The sequence below is a fragment of the Pimephales promelas genome, chromosome 13 (assembly GCF_988280905.1).
Source record: "Pimephales promelas chromosome 13, fPimPro1.hap1.1, whole genome shotgun sequence".
NCBI classification, from domain to species: domain Eukaryota; kingdom Metazoa; phylum Chordata; class Actinopteri; order Cypriniformes; family Leuciscidae; genus Pimephales; species Pimephales promelas.
Genome location: NC_142781.1, coordinates 5,459,371 through 5,483,988, shown reverse-complemented (window position 1 = coordinate 5,483,988; position 24,618 = coordinate 5,459,371). Strand labels below are relative to the sequence as shown.

The 24,618-nt window shown below is 36.5% G+C and overlaps 1 protein-coding gene across 7 annotated transcripts in view; it reads left to right on the top strand.

The window, feature by feature from the left end:
* Positions 1 to 24,618, top strand: part of myo6a (myosin VIa) — an 87,816-nt gene that overhangs the window by 44,070 nt on the left and 19,128 nt on the right. For all 7 annotated transcript variants that reach the window (XM_089118365.1, XM_089118363.1, XM_089118360.1 and 4 more), the window contains exons 10-24: positions 2,699 to 2,779; positions 5,082 to 5,262; positions 9,109 to 9,253; positions 9,387 to 9,544; positions 10,423 to 10,514; positions 14,313 to 14,385; positions 14,489 to 14,616; positions 14,694 to 14,789; positions 18,074 to 18,244; positions 19,305 to 19,343; positions 20,712 to 20,805; positions 20,969 to 21,099; positions 21,203 to 21,280; positions 23,629 to 23,758; positions 24,073 to 24,163. In XM_089118365.1, the coding sequence (XP_088974491.1) occupies positions 2,699 to 2,779; positions 5,082 to 5,262; positions 9,109 to 9,253; positions 9,387 to 9,544; positions 10,423 to 10,514; positions 14,313 to 14,385; positions 14,489 to 14,616; positions 14,694 to 14,789; positions 18,074 to 18,244; positions 19,305 to 19,343; positions 20,712 to 20,805; positions 20,969 to 21,099; positions 21,203 to 21,280; positions 23,629 to 23,758; positions 24,073 to 24,163 (1,688 nt within the window). The remainder of the gene's footprint in view (positions 1 to 2,698; positions 2,780 to 5,081; positions 5,263 to 9,108; positions 9,254 to 9,386; positions 9,545 to 10,422; positions 10,515 to 14,312; positions 14,386 to 14,488; positions 14,617 to 14,693; positions 14,790 to 18,073; positions 18,245 to 19,304; positions 19,344 to 20,711; positions 20,806 to 20,968; positions 21,100 to 21,202; positions 21,281 to 23,628; positions 23,759 to 24,072; positions 24,164 to 24,618) is intronic.

Sequence of the window (24,618 nt, the reverse complement as noted above, 5' to 3'; positions counted from 1 at the left end):
AGTTCAGATGCAAAAGCCTCTAAGTGCCATTTGAAATTTTCTTCTAGAATGATCATTTTTATCAAGCTTGTATATTTAAGTTCAGTGATTTCACTTAAATGGCAATGATAATTACCTATTAATTGTTATTTAAGTGAAATTACTGAACTTAAATATACAAGTTTGATAAAAATCATCATTAAAGAAGAAAATTTCAAATGGCATTTAGAGGCTTTTGCATCTGAACTCTTCATATATATATATATATATATATATATATATATACACATACATACACACATGCTTGTATGTTTAAGAATAATATAAATTATATATAAATCTATATACATGAAAATTTCTTAAATATAATTTCTAAAATAAAAAATTCTTAAAGATGTGTATTTATTTATATATATATATATATATATATATAAAATAATTATACACAGTGCACCGACGTATATTATGTAACACAAACTTTTATTTTAGATGCGATTAATCGTTTGACATATATAAATCTATATACATGAAAATATTTCTTAAATATATTTTCTAAAATAAAAAATTCTTAAAGATGTTTATTTATTTATTTATATATATATATATATGAAGACTTCAGATGCAAAAGCCTCTAAATGCCATTTGAAATTTTCTTCTTTAATGATGATTTTTATCAAACTTGTATATATAAGTTCAGTAATTTCACTTAAATAACAATTAATAGGTAATTATCATTGCCATTTAAGTGAAATCTTGAACTTAAATATACAAGCTTGATAAAAATGATCATTCTAGAAGAAAATTTCAAATGGCACTTAGAGGCTTTTGCATCTGAACTCTTCATATATATATATATATATATATATATATATATATATATATATAAAATAATTATACACAGTGCACCCACATATATTATGTAACACAAACTTTTATTTTGGATGCGATTAATCGCGATTAATCGTTTGACAGTCCTACTCTGAATACTCTTAACATGCATATGTAAATTGCATGAGCTTATTTTGTCCATTAGATTGAAAGATCTAAAAAAAAAACAAAAAAACTTTTACCCGCCCATAGACCCTCCGCTCGAAGAAATCAGGACAGAAGTGTTTGAAAGCGGACAAAAGAGATGGATTAAACACCAGGTGTGAATGGGAATGTGTCTCCCTCGTCTATTTGTCGACAAAACACATCTTAATAACAGGTGTAAACGGGGTCTAAATGACTCAATAATGAGTGTTTACATTAATGTTCTTAACCCAATCCATCAATGCACAAGCTAATGTAAAGGCATTAACCCGTTTTCCTTTACCGGAGTATGGTCATAAACAGCTTAAGCGTAAACCAATCGATTTTTGACCTGAGAAGTGTTCTCATCTTGTGCAGAAGTGCTGCAGTTCAAATGCTGTGTCAATCCGTAACTGTGTAAGAAGAGAATATGGGTCTGTGAGCTTCTCGCTGATATTTTGGAATACTCTTGGGTTTTTAATGCTTTAATTAACATCAAAACTGACATAAAAATGGATTCCTCTAAATCAGAGACACGAATAGTTAGGTTCTGACCTCAATCCCGGGGAATAACCTGATTTCTTAATGAAGTCTTGTAAAGGTGGTTTACTTGCATTGCCAGGTTTATGGTTTGCATGTTAACCGGGTTGACGGGGTAATTCATTAAGCTGATTTCTGGGAGTTATCAGCATATTATCAGTGGATTGGTGTATGCTTTGTCATTAAACATATTAACAAACCACTTTCTTTTGACATTTGGCTTCTTGAACATATATTTTTGAATTTGCATCCCACTTATGACAGGCACATGTCTGTTCTTAAAGGAGTAGTTCACTTTTCAAAAAACTTTTGCTGATAGTTTACTCACCCACATGTCATCCAAGATGTCCATGTCATTCTTTCTTCAGTCGAAAAGAAATTAAGGTTTTTGATGAAAACATTCCAGGATTTTTCTCCATATAATGGACTTCAATGGGAACCAAACTGTTCAAGGTCCAAAAGACAGTTTCAGTGCAAAATGCGAACTGTTCAAAGGGCTTTAAACGCTTCCAGACGATGAATAAGGGTCTTATCAAGCGAAACGATCGCTTATTTAATAAATAAATAAATAAGTTTAAGTTTTATAAGCCCAATTACTCGCCTTACTCTCCTGTTCGAAATCTTTTTCCGAGTCAATTCGTTCGTTTCATTCGTTGAAAAAAAAAAAGATTCGTTCATTTTGATAAATATTCGTTCAACACAGAGCAGAGCAAGGCGACCATTTTTGAGCTTACAAAACTTAAACTTTTTTTTCTTAAATGAGCGATCGTTTCGCTTGATAAGTCCCTTATTCATCGTCTGGAATCATTTAAAGCCCTTTGAACAGTTTGCAATGAAACTCTCATTTGAACCTTGAAGCGTTTGGTTCCCATTGAAGTGCATTATATGGAGAAAATCTTAGAATGTTTTCATCAAAAACCTTAATTTTTTTTTTCGACTGAAGAAAGAAAGACGTGGACATCTTGGATGACATGGGGGTGAGTAAATTATCAGCAAAAGTTTTTTCAAAAGTGAACTACTCTTTTAATTTGTGTTATATTAGCATGACATTATTATTTGGCATATTCAGGTTGATCATGATTGCAAAGTGTTGAATTTGTATTATTGAAATTGTCATAGATATCTGTTAGCTAAACCATGTTTATTGTACACGTTTTTTTCCATCTAGTATCTATGTCGAGGATGCACAAGGTACTTCTCTACCAAGGATTCGGAGAAGCTGATTCCTCAAAACCGCAAGAGTCCAGAGGTAATGCATTTATTTTCCATCAATGTTCTGTATAATCAGAGGAACTGCCATCAATGCGGCTTAGAACTGTAATGCAGGGTTACTATGCACTGTAAAAGTTAACAGCAAAGATGTGTTGCGTTTTAGTTAACGATGTAAATTCCAATGGAAAGCAATTTCAGCATTCTTATCCTCCACTTTGACATGTTTTCACACCAAACATGTAAAATTGATTGATTTTACTGGAAATAATTCATAGTTTTGTCATTTTTAAAATATTCAGCTTTCTAAGTTTGGGATTGAGGGTGCAATAGGGCCATTGGTGACGTGGGAAGAAGAGTCTCTGGTGATTCGCTGTTGATTTGGGCACGATACGCCCCAGCACTGATATGCCTTTGTCGAATGTCTACACTAGTGTTTGGTTGCTTATGGCCATGTATATCGAATTGTTTATAATTGATGCATGATTGTGTACTAATCTAATCACTGCACTAATCATCGTTGTCTATGGTTGTGTGTGTGTGTGTGTTTGTGTGTCGTTGATTCATCAAAGGATGGGCAGGTGAATATGTGTGTTGTGCAATCAGTGGGACTTTGGTTTTCTTCTCTCCTTTTGTGATATAAATACATGACCTGGGTCCAATGTATTTCTTGGAGGACAATGATAATATTGTGCCATTTGGAATGTGGGTTTACTAGCTTTAATCGGTTCTCATCGTTTCCTTGTTCCTTTAGTTAACAAACTTGAAGGAATATTTTACTTGAGTTACATATTAACCTTCTTGCATTATATCCAATTTTACGGCATGTTCCTGCCGTGGCCACGTAGCACTTAAATTCTCAAAAAACACACAAAAAAAAAACCATGTGAAATGTATTTGACCCAGGTCTTGTAAAAATGGGAAGTTACTTTCATTTATTGGGAGCTAAACTGCCATTTCCCTCCTGTTTTGGCTTTTCTTGCATTTCCATAAGGGTAACGGGATGCTCGTCTCTTAATATTCCTGTTTATGATTTGATCCAAAATATTTCTATTTTGAGCAAGTCATAGTGCACTTTAAAGATTCAGGTTAATGATAGTAGTGTACCACCAGGTTCCTTTCAAATGTCACATGTTTTTAAAGGGATAGTTCACTTTGAAATTAATTTTTGATATGTTTTATCTTACCTCAAGGGCATCCAAGATGTAGATGTCTTTGTTTCCGCAGTAGTTTAAATTTTGATATTTTTAGGTCAAACCGTTCTTGTCTGTCAGTCATATAATGGAGGTCTATGGTCACCACCTCAAAGAGCATGCGCAGAGAAGTCCAGATTAAACATGATTTGATGACTCGTCAATGTAAGGACATGAAACGAGCGGTTTGTGTGAGAAAACGAACAGTATTTATATCGTTTTTACCTCTTGTAACCACAGTCACAAAACGCCCGCGCCCTCAGATCACTTAGATGTGGCTGTGGTTACAAGAGGTAAAAACAATATAAATACTGTTGGTTTTCTCACACAAACCGCTCGTTTCGTGTCTTAGGCCATCAATGTGTACTTACATTGACGAGTCATTAAATCATGTTTAATCTGGACTTCTCTGTGCATGCTCTTTGAGGTGGTGACCATAGACCTCCATTAAATGACTGACAGACAAGAACGGTTTGACCTAAAAATATCAAAATTTGAAACTACTGTGGAAACAAAGACACCTACATCTTGGACGCCCTTGAGGTAAGATAAAACATATCAAAGATTAATTTGAAAGTGAACTATCACTTTAACAGAAGGCACATTCATAATGCCAGCAATTTGTCTGTCCATTTATTTATCAGGCATTTGGGGGATGCAAAATTTATGTCATTTAAAAATATCCACATGTAGTTACATCAGGCTCGTGATTGTGTTTGAGTTTACTTGACGTCATCACTGAATGTTTCACACCTCCGAAAGACGACCGCCACAACGATGATGAGGATCGAGCCCAAACGAATCCCAAACCTTCCACTGCTGCGCTTGGATAATTCAAGAACTTAATACCCAGTTCTGGTATGAAACTGTAGATGACGCTGGCTGATAAGTCTGACTTCTTTGGCAACAACGGCATGTAAGCATATTGGATTCGATCTCAGTTGACAACCTGAAGGCAATGACGTGGAGACTACGACAGTCACGAGTTTCTCGATGTAGCTTTGTGGATATATTTAAAGGAGTTGGTGTTATGCAGTATAGGGTTGATTCTTGAATTGATTCTAGTGGCTGTGCTTTATGAGCGAACATAAGCTCACATGTTTCTGTTCTGACAACATGCATGAGTCTGAGTTGAGCGTTGTTCCTCAGCTTCTGAAGGCCGGTCCTCTGAAAGACCCTCTGCTGGACGATCACGCTGACTTTAAGCGAATGTGTGTGGCCATGAAGAAGATCGGTCTGGACGACACGGAGAAGCTCAACCTGTTCAGGGTGGTGGCTGGGGTTTTGCACCTCGGAAACATTGATTTCGAGGAGGCTGGAAGCACCTCAGGTAAACGGAGAGCTAGCTCCTCAATATACTTACTACACCGTTATTACACACACACACTGCTCCGCAAACACTTTAAACGGGCAACCTTGAATCCATTTTAGAGTTTTTGACTAAAGCTACATTTTAAAATCTTAGGTAGGCTTTTATATTGCTCTTTTAGAGTATTTTTACTTCTAACTCACCGTTATGGTAGCCAAGGGATCTGGCATGACATTAAAGGGGAAATGAAGCGGTGAATCAAGTTTACATGATTTACAAGATGGATTTCCAATATAATCAATAATTATATAAGGAACATTACAAATGTAAACGTTTAGAAGAAAAAAAGAAAAAACTTTGTATCTTTCGCCGCCAGGGCGCCGCCATTGTGCAGTTGACGTCACGGGGTTGGTTGGCTCAAGTTTAACAGGCTCTGGGCATTGAAAATCGCGACATCAAACTGTGTTTACACCAGTGTTTTGACCGCGAACGACTAACGTTAGGTACAGTTATTAGACAAAAAGACGACGTCTCATGTTATATGTTGACAAACTGCACATAGAAACATTGTTCGCGATGTCTGCCGTCAGATATTCCCGTCTCGTCAATAACATGTAAGTTAGCACGTATTTGTTAAAGGAGAAATGAAACGTCCATATTTTCGCACTGGTAGTGCTAGTAACGTTAGCTACAGCCTACATATACTAGGAAAAAGTGTCTCCTTCAGGGAAAGCATCGCCGCTTCCACACGTCTAACAGCATGGTAAACGTGCGCGCCGATGATGCAGAATTGACCACGCAACACATGCTCAAGATCAACCTCTTGACAACAGATGGACTCTGACACGGAGGGCATCGCAGGACAACAGCCACACTGACACCTGGTAAGTTAGCGTTGCAAACCCGCTCTCCACCCCAAACCACCACTGACTGTTCTACACAGCAACGTAACTTACATGGTGTTGACGAGACGGGAATATCTGACGGCAGACATCGCGAACAATGTTTCTATATGCAGTTTGTCAACATATAACATGAGACGTCGTCTTTTTGTCTAATATCTGTACCTAACATTAGTCGTTCGCGGTCAAAACACTGGTATAAACACAGTTTGATGTCGCGATTTTCAATGCCCAGAGCCTGTTAAACTTGAGCCAACCAACCCCGTGACGTCACCTGCACAATGGCGGCGCCCTGGCGGCGAAAGATACGAAGTTTTTTCTTTTTTTCTTCTAAATGTTTACATTTGTAATGTTTCTTATATAATTGTTGATTATATTGGAAATCCATCTTGTAAATCATGTAAACTTGATTCACCGCTTCATTTCCCCTTTAAAACACCAACCAACCAGCTAACTTTGTGTTTATTTTTTGAAAGCTGCCGACAGTGAAAATAATCCAAACTAAAGTACATTTGTAACCAGCTGTTTAGTTTTCACTAAAATTGGTTTCTTACTTACCAGTTAGACAGAACATGTTGCTGTTAGTTTATTTTACATTAAAAAGAAATGCTTTCCTTATGACTGTTGTTTCTGACTGAAAACTCACTTGAGCCAGGTGTGGATTAGTGTTGCAACTGTTAAATAAAGTGAGATACGTTTTTGAAATACGTGAAATAAATATATATATATACAGTCATTCTCAGAATTAATGACACCCCTGGTAAATATGATCAAAACTGGCTGTAAAAAATAAATCTGCATTGTTTATCCTTTTTTATCTTTCATTCAAAAAATTCACAAAATAATCTAACCTTTCATTGAAGTAAACGAATTGAAAGTGAGGCAAATCACATTATTAAATAAATCCTTTTCTCCAACTTTTGGCTCCCCTAGATTTTTTTTATGTGTAAAATATATCTGAAGGATATTCCCATTAATGTTTACATTTTTTTAGCACACTAGGGACTTGAAATTGTCCAGCTATGACTTCCTGTTTCACAGGAGTTTAAATATGAGGAAACACAAAGGCCAAATTCCCTTAATCATCCATCACAACGAGTAAAACCAGAGATTATAGTTCTGATGTGCATCAAAAGATTGTTGACCATCAAAAAATAGAAAGTGGATGTAAGAAAATAGCTAAAGAATTGAAAATTCCCATTTTGACAATCAGGGCAATAAATAAGAAATAAAAAAAAAGATGTTAGAAATCTGCCAGGAAGAGGACGTGTGTCTATTTTGTCTTAATGTGCAGCGAGGAGGAAAGTTTCAGTGTGCAAAGACTCTCCAAGGATCACAGATGGAGAATTGCAGAGATTAGTTTATTCTTGGGGTCAGAAAGCCTATATATACAGTATATATATATATATATTTTTTTTTTAAAATCAAACCACCCCTACTTCACCACATGTTGTTTAAGAGGGTTCCAAGAAAAATGTTCCTCACTCCTCCAAAAACAAACTCCAGCGAATTCAGTGGTCAGACACGACTGGATCTTCAAACGGCTCAGGGTTCTGTGGTCAGATCATCAGATGAAACTAAAAAAAGAGAGCTTTTTGGCAGCAAACACACTAGATGGGTTTGGTGCACACAAGGATAAAAAGTATCCCTGTACAATTTAATATACCATTGGATCTTTAATGTTGTGGGCCTATTTTTCTGCTGGAGGTCCTGGACTTCTTATTCCGATACATGGCATTGTGGATTCTACCAAATATCAACAGATAAAAAATCACAACCTGACGGCTTCTGCTAGAAATCTTATAATGGGCCGTGGTTGGATCTTCCATCAGGACAACGGTCCAACACACACATCAAAATCAACACAGAAATTTGTTACGGAGCACAAAATGACGCTTCTGCCATGACCGTCCCAGACCCTGACCTGAACCATATAGAAAATGAGTCGGGTAAACTGAAGAGAAGAAGCACCAACATGGATCTGGGAATCAGATCTGGAGAGAGTCTGTATGAAGGAATGAATGGTCACTGATCTCAGGTCAGGTGTTTTCCAAACTCAGGCATTATAGGAGAAGACTCAGAGCTGGTATCTTGGCAGATGGAGATTAGAAAAAGTATTGAATAAAAGGGGCAAATAATTATGGCCAATGTATTTTGGAGAAAAGCATTTATTTCATAATGTGTTTCCCCCCATATTCAATTATTTTACTTCAATGAAAGGTTCGATTTTTGGCTTTTTTTTTTTTTTTTTTTGAGTGAAAGATCAAAAAGATGAACAAAACAGATTTATTTTTTACAGAAAGTTTTGATCATATTTACCAGGGGTGCTATTCATTGTGAGCACGACTGTGTATTATTATTATTTTTTATTTATTTTTAGATTTAAAAACAACAAACTTAAGAATTCAAACCAAAAGTAGAAATGTTGATCTGGCAACTAAATAAAATTAGTTGAAGTACTAAAATTACGAAAACTGAAATATAAAAAACTAAACTGAAATACAAAATTACTTCAATTAAAAAGTGAGAAAAAGAAAATATAAAAATAAAAGCGAATTCAAAATATGAATAAATTTGTATATAGATAATAGTAAAATAACACTGGTTTGGATATCAACCTGAAATTTGAGAATGCCCGCAATGACAGTGTCACTTAATAAAGATACTAAATAATACATTAGTGTATACATAATAAATAAATAATACATACTAAATAATACATTACTATAAAAACATTAGAAGTCAATGATTGAAAAACAAATGTGTACTGTATAAGGTAGGGTAAGATCTATTTTTTTGATTTATTTAGCAAATTTGATACATATATATTACATAACCGTTCCCTCACAATAAACATCAGGTCAATTATAAAGGAGATCTTGATGAAAATGAAGAAAAGCATCTAGGAAATGTTTCTGTGTATTGTTGGTCTCTCACTGCACTGCTGTTGATGTGTGTGTCTCAGGGGGATGTGTCTTAAAGAAGACGTGTGGCCAGTCGTTGCAGTTCTGTGCCGAGCTGTTGGGTCTGGATGAGGAAGATCTGCGGGTCAGTCTGACCTCCAGGGTCATGCTCACCTCTGCAGGGGGCGTCAAAGGCACAGCCATCAAGTAAGAGCCACGTCTCGTGCCTGTGGACGCTGGTGGAAATCCCTAACCAGAGATAATAGCTTCTCTGGAGTAGTTTAAACAGCCAGCGTGAGAGACACGGATGGTGTAATGGTGCTCTTGTTGTCTTCTGCAGGGTTCCTCTGAAGGTGGAGCAGGCCACTAGTGCACGCGACGCTCTGGCTAAAGCCATCTACAGCCGTCTCTTCGATCACGTGGTCACCAGAATCAACCAGTGCTTCCCCTTCGACTCGTCCGCTCACTTCATCGGTGTGCTGGACATCGCTGGCTTTGGTACGAGACCGTCTTTGAGTCACCTGAGCCATTAAAAGAGTAGTTCACTTTAAAAAAAAAAATCTTTTGCTGATAATTTACTCACCCCCATGTCATCCAAGATGTCCATGTGCTTCTTTCTTCAGTTGAAAAGAAATTAAGGTTTTTGATGAAAACATTCCAGGATTTTTCTCCATATAATGGACTTCAATGGGAACCAAACGGTTCAAGGTCCAAATGAGAGTTTCAGTGCAAACTGTTCAAAGGGCTTTAAACGATTCCAGACGATGAATAAGGGTCTTATCAAGCGAAACGATCGCTCATTTGCCAAATCTTTTTTTCGTGTCATTGGGTTCATTCTACGAACGAAACGAACAAAATGAACGAATTGACTCAGAAAAAGAATCGTTCATTTGAATGAACCAGTTCGAACAGGAGAGTCACGAACGCGAGCAAGGCGAGCATTTGAGCTCATAAAACTTGAGCGATCGTTTCGCTCCTTATTCATCGTCTGGAATCGTTTAAAGCTCTTTGAACAGTTTGCACTGAAACTGTCTTTTGGACCTTGAACCGTTTGGTTCCCATTGAAGTCCATTATATGGAGAAAAATGCTGGAATATTTTCATCAAAAACCTTTCTTTCATTTCTTTTTGACTGAAGAAAGAAAGACATGGACATCTTGGATGACATGGGGGTGAGTAAATTATCAGTAAAAGTTTTTTTTTTTAAAGTGAACTACTCCTTTAATGCCATGTGGATGAACTTTCAATCTTTAAAACAACAAAAAAACACTAGCACAACATCTAAAATGTAACGAAATATTTGCCATTTAGCTTTCTGTATATCAGAATTGAAGCCAACGAACTGTAAAAGCCAATTGTTCTGTTCCTTTCCCTCAGAGTATTTTGAGCACAACAGTTTCGAGCAGTTCTGCATCAACTACTGTAATGAGAAGCTGCAGCAGTTCTTTAATGAGCGCATTCTCAAAGAGGTGAGACCTTCACAACTCACACACACCTATTTTTAGAACATCCGACCTTTGTGCATATTAAAGCTACTGTCATTATCTTCCCACTGCATTTTCTTTAATATTATATTCCATACACTAATTAAAAAATGGATTTGAGACCTTATTAAAAAAATGCTTACCAATAAATGAATACCTATTAGCAAGGATGCATTGAACTGATCCAAATTGACAGTACAGATATTTATAATGTTTTATAACATTACTGGAAAAAAATAAAAAATGTGGTTCTTTAGAACTTTTTATTCCTCAAAGAATTTTGAAGAAATAAAACTACACACACACACACACACATATATATCTATATATATATATATATATATATATATATATATATATTAGGGCTGTTTAAAAATTAATTGCGATTAATCGCATCCAAAATAAAAGTCTGTGTTTACATAATATATTTGTGTGTGCTGTATATAATTATTTTGTATATATAAATACAAACACATGCATGTATATATTTAAGAAAATGTGTTATTCATATATAAAATATTTATATTTATATAATATAGATTATGTATTTATATATATATATATATATATATATATATACACACAGAATTTAAGCGCAAATAATTCTTAAATGTATATACATGCATGCATAGGTATTTATACATACAAAATAATTATATACAGCACACACAAATATATTATGTAAACGCAGACTTTTATTTTGGATGCGATTATTCGCAATTAATTTTTGCACAGCCCTAATATATATACATATATACACACAATTTCCTCAAAAATATGAAGTGGCACCACTGTTTTCGTCATTGATAATAATCAGAAATGTTTCTTGAGCATCAGATCGTCATATTATAGAGTGATTTCTGAAGGATCATGTGACACAGAAGACTGGAGTAATAATGCTTTGATCACAGGAATAATGACATTTTACATTGTTCACATAAAAAAAAAAAACATCTTATTTTAAATTGATATATTCCCTGATAGCATCCCAGAGACGTCTATTTGATGTGTGTTTACATCTGGAAGACGTATTTTTTACAGTGTTTGCTCATCTGCAATACGTCGTCTATAGGACGTTTCCTGTCAGATGTCAAATAGACGTTTAGAAGATGTCTTTAAGATGTAATTATTTAGAAAGCATGTTAAACTGACATCTTAAAGATGTCTATCAGATGTTAGCAAACAGCAGATAGTTTCCAGATGAAGTGATCTTTAACAGACATCTTTTGAACAGTAGTGTATGTCTGCAGATATTCCTGTTGCGTTATGTGTTTGTGTTGCCGTATTCATATAGCGTTCATAAAAAATGATGATTCATACAGTACTGTATATCACATACATGTACGTATCGCCTTTGTGGCAAAACCCTTCCGACAAACATTTCTGATTTATTTATTTTTTCCCATACAAAAATATAACATTGTAAATATTCACATGGAGAATTTTCAAAATACATTCGTCAACCGCAACAAACTGAAAAGTGAGAATGAAATGACTCGAATAGGAATCAGCAAGTCACTTCCAGTGTTCATCGAATTAAACAGAACAACACCAAAAATACAACGCAGAAACTAATTCAACAGAATTTGAGAACGACCGTTTTATACAGATGTCATCTTAAAATGTGTCAAACAAAACAGAATTATTCAATCATTTATTCATTTTTATGTCTTTGCTTGTTCTTTTACTCATGATTATGGGTGTTTTACAACTTAAAGGGTTGGTTCACCCAGAAATGAAAATTCTTTCTGTATTTACTCACCCTCATGTTGTTCCAACCCCGTAAGACCTTCGTTCATCTTCGAACACGAATTAAGATATTTTTGACGAAATCTGAGAGTTGTTTCACTCCTCCATACTAGTCCATAGGCTTCTTGAGGATTTGAAACTTGCCGGCCTCAAAAAGTTATTAAAGACATCGTTAAAATAGTCGTCGTCGTCCTCCCCCCCCCCCCCCCCCCCCCCAAAGACTTTATTTCAACTTTTCTCTTCCTTCTCTATGGACTCTAGTCAGTCACACGTAGGCTCACTATTTTCCGACGCTGGTCATGTGTGTGATGCGTGTGACGTACAACAACAGATCTTACGCTGTTAAACTAGTAACCTGACTCGAGGCAGATAGAGAAGTAAATGAATAGTTGAAATAAAGTCGTTATTTATGTTTGTTTTTGCGTCCAAAATGTGTTCTCGTCATTTGATAAACTTAAGATTGAGCCACTGTAGTCCCTTATTGTAACAATGTCTTTAATTACTTTTCGAGGCCGGCAAGTTTCAATCCGTCAAGAAGCCTATGGACTAGTATGGAGGAGTGATCCAGCTCTGAGATTTCATCAAAAATATCTTAATTCATGATATATTATTCGTTAGGGCTGGGTAATAAATATCAATTTCTCGATATTAATCGATTCTCATTTTTTACGGACCGATATCGATTATTTAATCTCAAGAATCGATTAGTCATCCTGTTTCATTTGAATGAATGGGACATTGTATCGCGGCTGCGCACATCCAAAAAATCACAATAATCTTTGTCCTTTTTTACTATTGATATGAAACAAAGTCTCAATTTTCAAATTACGTCCATTTTCTTTAGAAATTCAAAAACATAAATAGCGTTTTGGCGCTGTGGCGTGAGATCACTCTGGAGCAGCTCCAGAGAAGCAGCAGCGCTGATCTCTCTTCCGGCTTAATAATACCAGTCACAGCGCCAAATAAACATGAATGAGCATCTGAAAGTGTGTTAAAGATAGACTACAACTTATCGAAATCCGGATCATGTCACATTGATTCGCTCAATCAGCGTTTCAACCGTGGAAAGACGTCAGTTAAACAGCTTGTAATCAATGTCATGTATCGTCATATTTACCTCAGAAAACCCACATAAACTCGTTAGTCAGCTAGAAAAAATAACTCTAGAGAGGAGCATTTTGCTAAATATGAAGAGTTCAGATGCAAAAGCCTCTAAGTGCCATTTGAAATTTTCTTCTAAAATGACCATTTTTATCAAGCTTGCATATTTAAGTTCAGTAATTTTACTTAAATGACAATTAATAGGTAATCTTCATTGCCATTTAAGTGAAATTACTGAACTTAAATATACAAGCTTGATAAAAATTGATCATTTTAGAAGAAAATTTCAAATGGCACTTAGAGGCTTTTGCATCTGAACTCTTCATATATACACCATATTACAAATGCATTATAATCTTAATGTTCTTCAATAATTAATGCATATTTGAATAAATCTGGCAAGTTTTTATGACAGCCACCATTTAAATGTTTATATTTCATATAATCTTCTTATTAAAAAAATAAATAAAAGTGTAATTTAAGTGTTTGTATAGCTACAAAACAGTTCATTATTACCCTCATATTAGGCTGATGAAGCCTATAGCCTACAACTAGACTCCCAGTTTACAGCATTAGTTAAGAGATTTGATTTCCTTGAGAAAAATTGCCATTTATTGGAACTGATATCCAAAATAATCAATATTGAATCGAATCGAAACCGAATCGCATTGCAAGCTTGTGAATCGAAATCGAATCGAATTGTGAAATTTGTCTCAATACCCAGCCCTATTATTCGTAAATACTGACAGAATTTTCATTTTTGGGTGAACTATCCCTTTAACTGCATTTTGCTGTAAATAACAATTTAGTTTTTACAGAATCAACCAAAACGGAGGAATGTTTTGGTGGTGCACTGATAAAAAATATTGATATTAGCCATTATAACGCACCAGCTGGACTGAGTCTTGTCTGTCTTTTGTGTTTGGTTAACAGGAGCAGGAACTGTATCAGAAAGAAGGTCTGGGAGTCAATGAAGTCCATTACGTGGATAATCAGGACTGTATAGGTCTGCGTCTCATTAAACATGACTCTACGCCACACATATATGATGTTTGCCTAAATGTGCTTGAAGAGTGCGTGAGTTTGCCTTTGTGTTTGCGTCTGTTCAGACTTGGTAGAGTCGAAGTTGGTTGGCATCTTGGACATCTTGGATGAAGAGAACCGGCTACCTCAACCCAGTGACCAGCACTTCACTGAGACCGTCCACAGCAAACACAAGGAGCATTTCCGCCTGACTGTGAGTCGCGCTTCCCAAAGCCAGCGTCTCGCTCCGTGTTTAGAGGCTTTAGTTTTTATATCGCACGTGTCTCACAGGTTCCCAGGAAGTCCAAGCTGGCAGTGCACAGGAACGTCAGAGACGACGAGGGCTTCATCGTAAGACACTTCGCTGGAGCAGTGTGCTATGAAACGGTACACACACACACACATTTAGGGAGGACATTGCATAGACTTCCATTGATTTTATATACGGTCAGTTTAACCCAAGCTCTATCCATAAACCTGCTCATTACAGAAACATGTGCAAAACACTAGATTAAAAGAAACACATTTTTTCTTTTGTCCACTTTCAAACACTTCTGTCCTGATTTCTTCGAGGGAAGATGGGCGGGTAAATGAATGGGTTTTTGCAGATCTTTCGATCTAATGGACAACTCACGCAGTTTATATAAACTTGACCGGACGACGGGAAAACACACAGACAGTGTCAGCTTTAGTTTAACTGACACAAGACCAGCCGAACGCTGTGAGCGTGTGTTAGAAATCAGGAAGGAATGGAGAGAGAACCTTTTGTTTGGTACGTTTTTCATCTTCAAACCAAACTTGAGTGTTCAGCCGACAAAGTTTAAATCCCGTCTGGCTAGCGCTCTTCCTATAATGTTCCCGCATTAGGTCAGTAGACGGAGAGTAGACGGTGTTTTGTGGATGTTTGAACACATTCGACCACATGAGTGTTTACTCTACGCAAGCAATCCGGTCTAATGTGTTCTCTATGGAAGCTCGTTTCCGCCACTGAATAAAAAAATAAAATAAATAATTGTGACTTTTTATCTCACAATTCTGACTTTTTTTCTCACAATTTCGAGTTTATATCTCGCAATTCTGACTTTATTTCTCAGAATTGTGAGATAAAAAGTCAGAATTGTGTGATAAAAAGTCGCAATAGCGAGTTATGAAGTCAGAATTTAGTGATATAAAGTCAGAATTGCGAGATATAAAGTCAGAATTGTGAGATGTAAACTCGCAACTGTGAGGGAAAGAAGTCCGAATTGGGTGATATAAAGTCGCAATTCTGAGAAAAAAAGACAGAAGTGTGACTTTTTATCTCACAATTCTGACTTTATATCTCGCAATTGTGACTTTATATAACTGACACAAGACCAGCCGAACGCTGTGAGCGTGTGTTAGAAATCAGGAAGGAATGGAGAGAGAACCTTTTGTTTGGTACGTTTTTTGACTTTTTATCTCACAATTTCGAGTTTATATCTCGCAATTCTGACTTTATTTCTCAGAATTGCGTGATATAAAGTCAGAATTGCGAGTTATAAAGTCAGAATTGCGAGATAAAAAGTCACAATTGCGAGTTATAAAGTCAGAATTGCGAGTTATAAAGTCAGAATTGCATGATAAAAAGTCACAATTGCAAGTTATAAAGTCAGAATTGCGAGATATAAAGTCAGAATTGCGAGATATAAAGTCAGAATTGCGAGATATAAAGTCACAATTGCGAGTTATAAAGTCAGAATTGCATGATAAAAAGTCACAATTGCGAGTTATAGTCAGAATTGCATGATAAAAAGTCACAATTGCGAGATATAAAGTCAGAATTGTGAGATATAAAGTCAGAATTGCGAGATATAAAGTCACAATTGCGAGTTATAAAGTCAGAATTGCATGATAAAAAGTCACAATTGCAAGTTATAAAGTCAGAATTGCGAGATATAAAGTCACAATTGCGAGATATAAAGTCAGAATTGCGAGATATAAAGTCACAATTGCGAGATATAAAGTCAGAATTGCGAGATATAAAGTCAGAATTGCGAGATATAAAGTCAGAATTGCGAGATATAAAGTCAGAATTGCATGATAAAAAGTCACAATTGCGAGTTATAAAGTCAGAATTGCGAGATATAAAGTCAGAATTGCGAGATATAAAGTCAGAATTGCATGATAAAAAGTCACAATTGTGAGTTATAAAGTCAGAATTGCGAGATATAAAGTCAGAATTGCGAGATATAAAGTCAGAATTGCATGATATAAAGTCACAATTGCGAGTTATAAAGTCAGAATTGCGAGATATAAAGTCAGAATTGCGAGATATAAAGTCAGAATTGCATGATAAAAAGTCACAATTGCAAGTTATAAAGTCAGAATTGCGAGATATAAAGTCAGAATTGCGAGATATAAAGTCAGAATTGCGAGATATAAAGTCACAATTGCGAGTTATAAAGTCAGAATTGCATGATAAAAAGTCACAATTGCGAGTTATAGTCAGAATTGCATGATAAAAAGTCACAATTGCGAGATATAAAGTCAGAATTGCGAGTTATAAAGTCAGAATTGCGAGATATAAAGTCACAATTGCGAGTTATAAAGTCAGAACTGCATGATAAAAAGTCACAATTGCGAGACATAAAGTCACAATTGCAAGTTATAAAGTCAGAATTGCGAGATATAAAGTCAGAATTGCAAGATAAAAAGTCACAATTGCGAGTTATAAAGTCAGAATTGCGAGATATAAAGTCAGAATTGCATGATAAAAAGTCACAATTGCGAGTTATAAAGTCAGAATTGCGAGTTATAAAGTCAGAATTGCGAGTTATAAAGTCAGAATTGCGAGATATAAAGTCAGAATTGTGTGATGTAAACTCGCAACTGTGAGAAAAAAAAGTCTGAATTGGGTGATATAAAGTTGCAATTCTGAGAAAAAAAAGACAGAAGTGCGACTTTTTATCTCACAATTCTGACTTTATATCGCAATTGTGACTTTTTAACACATTATTGTGAGTTTATATGTCAATTCTGACATCTTTTCTCAGAATTGTGAGATATAAACTCGCAATTGCGACTTATCAGGCCAATTCTAAGGGGAAAAAAGACTCGGAATAGTTTAAATCTCTCAATTCTGACTTTATATCACGCAATTGCGACTTTATATCACGCAATTCTGACTCCATCTCACAATTCTGAGAAATAATGTCAGAATTGCGAGAAGTAAACTCGCAATTGTGATAAAAAAAAGTCGCAATTACCTTTTATATTTCTCATTCTATGGCGGAAACAAGCTTCCATATTTCTCAGCTACCTCTGGAAGTGGACAAGCTCAAAACATGTTACACCCTGTTTACACCTCTATTACACTTTTTATCCAATTGGCCAAAACACATCATAATAACCATGGGTAAACAGGGCCTTAGACTACTAAAACTGATATTAAAATGTATAAAAAATAAATGAATGCCTGCAAGTGAAAGTGAAAAGCGACCCGGTGTTATCAGTAATACTGTTGTTGTCACAGTTAATTTACCGTTGTGAAAATTTCCTCACCGTAACATTCCTAGAATCAACACTCTCTTAAAATCACTACTTCACTAACTCTTGTGTTCATTTATTCCAGATAATTCTGTTGATCTGCTTCCTAGAACAGTGTATTGTGATACAAGTATGTGATAGACGTTTTTTCCCCCGTCTTTCAGACTCAGTTTGTGGAGAAGAATAACGACGCTCTCCACATGTCGTTGGCGTGTCTGGTGAGCGAGTCGAAGGATAAGTTCATCGGCGAGCTCTTCGAGAACTCCAACCACTCCAAAGACACCAAGCAGAAGGCTGGCAAACTGAGCTTCATCAGTGTAGGCAACAAATTCAAGGTCAGTCTCAAAATCATTTCTTCTCACCGCTGTTTGAAGGGAAAAATGAACCCATTTGTATGGTCATAAAAAGTCTGAAATATCCTAAAGTCGCCCTGTAATCATATTTGATCACCAAAATGACTAATGTAAACGTTTAATAATGCATAATTCTATTTAAATAATGCCTTAAAATAGCTTGAATGTAACCCGACACCCTTGCCTCATTTAGTATACACGGTTCTATAAATATGCAAATGAGCCCCGCCTCCACTCATTCACTCAGCTCAGAGATCCACTCGTTCACCTGATTGGTTACAAGGTAGTGTGTGACGTCAGAAACGCCAGCGAGTGTTTTTGAGACTGTCTTTGGTTCGCTGCAGTTTTAAGGAGAAAACACTCAGCAATGCTGTCGACTTATAAAAACACCACATAGACACATGAACAACATTAAAAACTGGATAACAAAAGTCTTCATGTCATTTAAGAAGTCTTGAATTTGGGCATGTATTAGCAGTAATGGTGAAACGGGAACTCACTGATCGTCCTGAAACCGCATTGATTTCTCTCATTTTAAAAGTAATATCAAGTATTATTTTATTTCGATCTGCAGTCTAATAAAAAATGCTTTGCACCAGCAGCGTCTAGTAGAAGAGTGAAGACATTTCAAAATAAGAGTCCCAGTGTATTTTGGTCTTCATAATTAAAAGTCCTGCATTATGCATCATTTAGTTTTTATGTATATGATTGGATTGCTGACGTTTGATTGAAAGGAAACTCTCTCTGGGCCAACCCGTTACAGGAAGGAAAGACTAAGAACATTATTTAACACATCAGTAAAATAATATTGATCAACCTCTAAACTCATATGCACTGTAATGTTAGTATGCATGTATTGAAAACACATCTGGAGTGTGTTAAATGTGCAGTTACACAGTTTTACAGTTGAATGTGAGCCTGTTGAATAAAGTCAAAGAGTCTGAAATACATGCTTTAATTTGAGGTTGTTCTGTATGGACATGCAGTATTAATGCTATTTGTGCTGGTCTTAAATTTGATGTTTGTTTTTTCTCTCTCACAGACGCAACTGAATATTCTTCTGGAAAAGCTGCACAGTACTGTGAGTGCAGTTTTGTTGTGATTTTTCCTTAATGTTATATATCATCGCTGTGGGGCAGAAACAATCTTTACATTTGGTCACTCTTTTCGTCTGTCTCTGGGTTTTGCAAATATTTAAAGGGATAGTTCACTTTGAAATTAATTTTAGGTATGTTTTAGTTTACCTCAAGGCATCTAAGATGTGGGTGTCTTTGTTTCCACTGTAGTTTCAATTTTTATATTTTATATCTGTCAGTCATATAATGGAGGTCTATGGTCACCACCTCAAAGAGCATGCACAGAGAAGTCCAAATTAAACATGATTTAATGACTCGTGAATGTAAGTACACATTGATGGGCTGAGACTCGAAACGAGCGGTTTGTGTGAGAAAACGAAGAGTATTAATATCGTTTTTACCTCTTGTAACTACAGCCATGTCCAAGTGATCTGAGGGCGTGGGTGCTTCGATCTGTGCAAGCACAGGAAAGCACCGGAAGTGATCTCTTGCGCGGTTGCGAAAAAAATTCAACGTTGTCTGTTGATATACAGGAAATCGCAACGGAAGACGATTTCGATATATCTAAATATGTTTAGATTTTCACATTGACAGGTAACACTTCTGAAATCTCTGTGTAAACAATGAGTGACGTACATGCGCGAGAGATCACTTCCGGCGCTTGCACAGACTGATGCGCCCACGCCTTCTGATCACTTGGACGTGATTTTCTCACACAAACCGCTCGTTTCGTGTCTTAGGCCATTAATGTGTCCTTACATCTACGAGTCATTGAATCATGTTTAATTTGGACTTCTCTGCGCATGCTCTTTGAAGTGGTGACCATAGACCTCCATTATATGACTGACAGACAAGAACGGTTTGACTTAAAAATATAAAAATTGAAACTACTGTGGAAACAAAGACACCTACATCTTGGATGCCCTTGAGGTAAGCTAAAACATATCAAAAATTAATTTCAAAGTGAACTATCCCTTTAACAGTGAAACTGGTAACCTCATTGGACCCTCAAACTATCAGTCAAACTCCACCCACGTCCGTCATGAAGGAAGTGCCACACACAGTTTGGAGCGTCTCTGCTTGTTTGCTGGTCAAAAACCTCACAACCTAATATGAGCTTGATTTTGGTAAAATGTTGATAAAATAATGACACATGCAAGTGTACCAACTTTGACAACGCAATGTTTATTGATATTATTTAAACAATACAGTAAAATGTTATTTAGAATGAATTATTTAGGAAAATTCACTTCCTGAAAGGAGCAGTGTTGACAGTGATGATGTATTACACGTATATGAGCTCAAGATTGTTTGAAGGTGATGATGTGTTTTTGTGATTGACAGCTGGTAATGATTGTGCTGCTGTGTTTCAGGGTTCAAGTTTTGTCCGTTGTGTGAAGCCCAATCTGAAGATGGTCAGCCGGCAGTTTGAGGGGGCTCAGATCCTGTCTCAACTACAGTGCTCAGGTACACACACACACACACACACGTGGACAGGTTTTACAGACACACTTTGTTTTAATAGCAGAGTTGTCAGGCCGACAGCGTGACTGTAACATGTGGAGCGCACTCTTGTGTGTCCGAATCAAACGCATCATGACTCATCATCATCATCATCATGTTCTCTCAGGGATGGTGTCGGTCCTGGATCTGATGCAGGGCGGCTTCCCCTCGCGAGCGCCCTTCCACGAGCTCTACAACATGTACAAGCAGTACATGCCCTCCAAACTGACCCGACTCGACCCGCGCCTCTTCTGCAAGGTGTGTGTGTGTGTGTGCCAGCGCACACACACCTGCTGGATGAACCTTCTCTAGAGTCTTCATAAATTACAAGCGTTCACATTGTTCTTCCTCTCCTCCACAGGCTCTGTTCAAAGCTCTCGGCCTGAACGAAAACGATTATAAATTTGGTTTGACGAAAGTTTTCTTCAGACCTGGAAAGGTGATGTATTTTTATATATCATTTTATTTTTTTATCCATCCATCCATCCATCCATCCATCCATCTATCCTTCCTTTAATCAATCCATCCTTCCATCCTTCCTTCCTTCCTTTAATCCTTCTATCATTTCTTCCATCCTTCCTTTTATCCTTCCATTTATCCTTCCTTTTATTCATCTATCCTTGTATCCTTCCATCCATCCTTCCTTCCTTTTATTCATCCTTTTATTCATCTATCCTTTAATCCATCCATCCTTCCTTCCTTTTATTCATCTATCCTTTTATCCTTCCATCCATCCTTCCTTTTATCCATCCTTTTATTCATCTATCCTTTTATTCTTCCACCCATCCTTCCTTTTATCCATCCTTTTATTCATCTATCCTTTAATCCATCCATCCTTCCTTCCTTTTATTCATCTATCCTTTTATCCTTCCATCCATCCTTCCTTTTATCCATCCTTTTATTCATCTATCCTTTTATCTTTCCATCCATCCTTCCTTACTTTTATCCATCCTTTTATTCTTCCACCCATCCTTCCTTTTATCCATCCTTTTATTCATCTATCTTTTTATCCTTCCATCCATCCTTCCTTTTATCCATCCTTTTATTCTTCCATCCATCCTTCCTTTTATCCATCCTTTTATTCATCTATCCTTTTATCTTTCCGTCCATCCTTCCTTCCTTTTATCCATCCTTTTATTCATCCATCCTTTTATTCTTCCATCCATCCTTCCTTTTATCCATCCTTTTATTCTTCCATCCTTCCTTCCTTTTATCCATCCTTTTATTCATCTATCCTTTTATTCTTCCATCCATCCTTCCTTTTATCCATCCTTTTATTCATCTATCCTTGTATCCTTCCATCCATCCTTCCTTTTATTCATCTATCCTTTTATCCTTCCATCCATCCTTCCTTCCTTTTATCCATCCTTTTATTCATCCATCCATCCTTCTTTTTATCCATCCTTTTATTCATCTATCCTTTTATTCTTCCATCCATCCTTCCTTTTATCCATCCTTTTATTCATCTATCCTTGTATCCTTCCATCCATCCTTCCTTTTATTCATCTATCCTTTTATCCTTCCATCCATCCATCCTTCCTTTTATCCATCCTTTCATTCATCCATCCATCCTTCCTTTTATCCATCCTTTTATTCATCTATCCTTTTATTCTTCCATCCATCCTTCCTTTTATCCATCCTTTTATTCTTCCATCCTTCCTTCCTTTTATCCATCCTTTTATTCATCCATCCATCCTTCCTTTTATCCATCCTTTTATTCATCCATCCATCCTTCCTTTTATCCATCCTTTTATTCATCTATCCTTTTATTCTTCCATCCATCCTTCCTTTTATCCATCCTTTTATTCATCTATCCTTGTATCCTTCCATCCATCCATCCTTCCTTCCTTTTATTCATCTATCCTTTTATCCTTCCATCCATCCTTCCTTCCTTTTATCCATCCTTTTATTCATCCATCCTTCCTTCTTTTTATCCATCCTTTCATTCATCTATCCTTTTATCCTTCCATGCATCCTTATTTTTATCCTTCCATCCATCCATCCTTCCTTTTATCCATCCTTTTATTCATCTATCCTTTTATCCTTCCATCCATACTTCCTTTTATCCATCCTTTTATTCTTCCATCCTTCCTTCCTTTTATCCATCCTTTTATTCATCTATCCTTTTATCCTTCCATGCATCCTTATTTTTATCCTTTAATCCATCCATCCTATCTTCCTTTTATCCATCCTTTCATTCATCTATCTTTTTATTCTTCCATCCATCCTTCCTTCCTTTTATCCATCCTTTTATTCATCTATCCTTTTATCCTTCCATCCATACTTCCTTTTATCCATCCTTTTATTCTTCCATCCTATCTTCCTTTTATCCATCCTTTCATTCATCTATCTTTTTATTCTTCCATCCATCCTTCCTTCCTTTTATCCATCCTTTTATTCATCCATCCTTTTATCCACCCATCCTTCCTTCCATCTTTACTGTGTCTCATGAAGATAAATGCGCAGGTCAGATTTGACCCAAAAATAAGAAGAAACTGTTTGTATATAGAAAAGTCTAACACCATTGTGCGCCGCACATCTTCATCAGATGAATGTTAATAGCACAAGTTTATATCTCAATAGCACGATATCCTTTCTGACATTTATTTTTTTCTATGAATATGGAACGACTCTGATTGATTGAATCCTGTTATGTCTTTATGTGTCGTGAATATCCTTTTTTTCCTGCTTGTAAGTTAGGAATGCTTGATTGTGATCCCGTGCCCATGAATATCCCCCATAAAGCTCTTGCAGACGAGTGACTGACTGATGTTGCTCTTGTGTCAGTTTGCAGAGTTTGATCAGATCATGAAGTCCGATCCGGATCATCTGGCCGAACTGGTGAAGCGTGTGAATAAATGGCTGATCTGCAGCCGCTGGAAGAAGGTGCAGTGGTGCGCCCTATCCGTCATTAAACGTACGTAACAAGCGACTTGACGTTTATAGACTCCTACAGAGGACGGCAAATCTCTGGAAATTAAAAAGAAGGGGAAAATGTCCATCCTTTGTTTAGATTTAGTCTCTGCACACTTTGGACCTTCATTTGACTGGGATGATTTTAAACACGATTGAAGCGGTCCCCTAGTGTGGTGTTCACTTGTTGGCTGCTTTTAAATATGAATACTATGAATGAAAAAATAAATACAGAAATTAACAACAATACATAATTACAGAACTAATAGAAGAATAATTCACGGACTAACCCTCAGTTGTTCATTGTTGCTCTGTCAGTGAAGAACAAGATGCTGTACCGAGCCACGGCGTGTATCCAGATGCAGAAGACGGTTCGCATGTGGCTGTGCCGGAGGAAACACAAACCACGGTGGGCGGCACCTCCTCTCCTCTATAGACAGGCTTTATTCACTTCAGCTCATGTTTACACTGATGCGTTTACAAGAGAAGTCTACTGTAGATGCCCACATTTAGTGTTAATGAAGATTAACACTTTACTAAATCTTTAATTAGTTAACGTGAACCAACACTAATCAGTACTACTACAGCATTTATTCATCTCAGTTAATGTTAAAGGGGTGGTTCAGGACTTTGGACGTCGAGCCTGGGTGTTATTTATCAGTGGAGACAGAAAAAAAGTTCGCCAATGCTAAGCTAGCGCGACTGCTAACAGTTTTACCCACTCCACAGTACACCATGTGCAAATCAGTTATAACGCCAGACTCTCGATGCAAATGTCTGTTGAGAGAACAATGTAAGAAAACACCCCGGCTAACTTAGAAATGAAGCCCGATGTCCAGAATCCTGAACCACCCCTTTAATTTC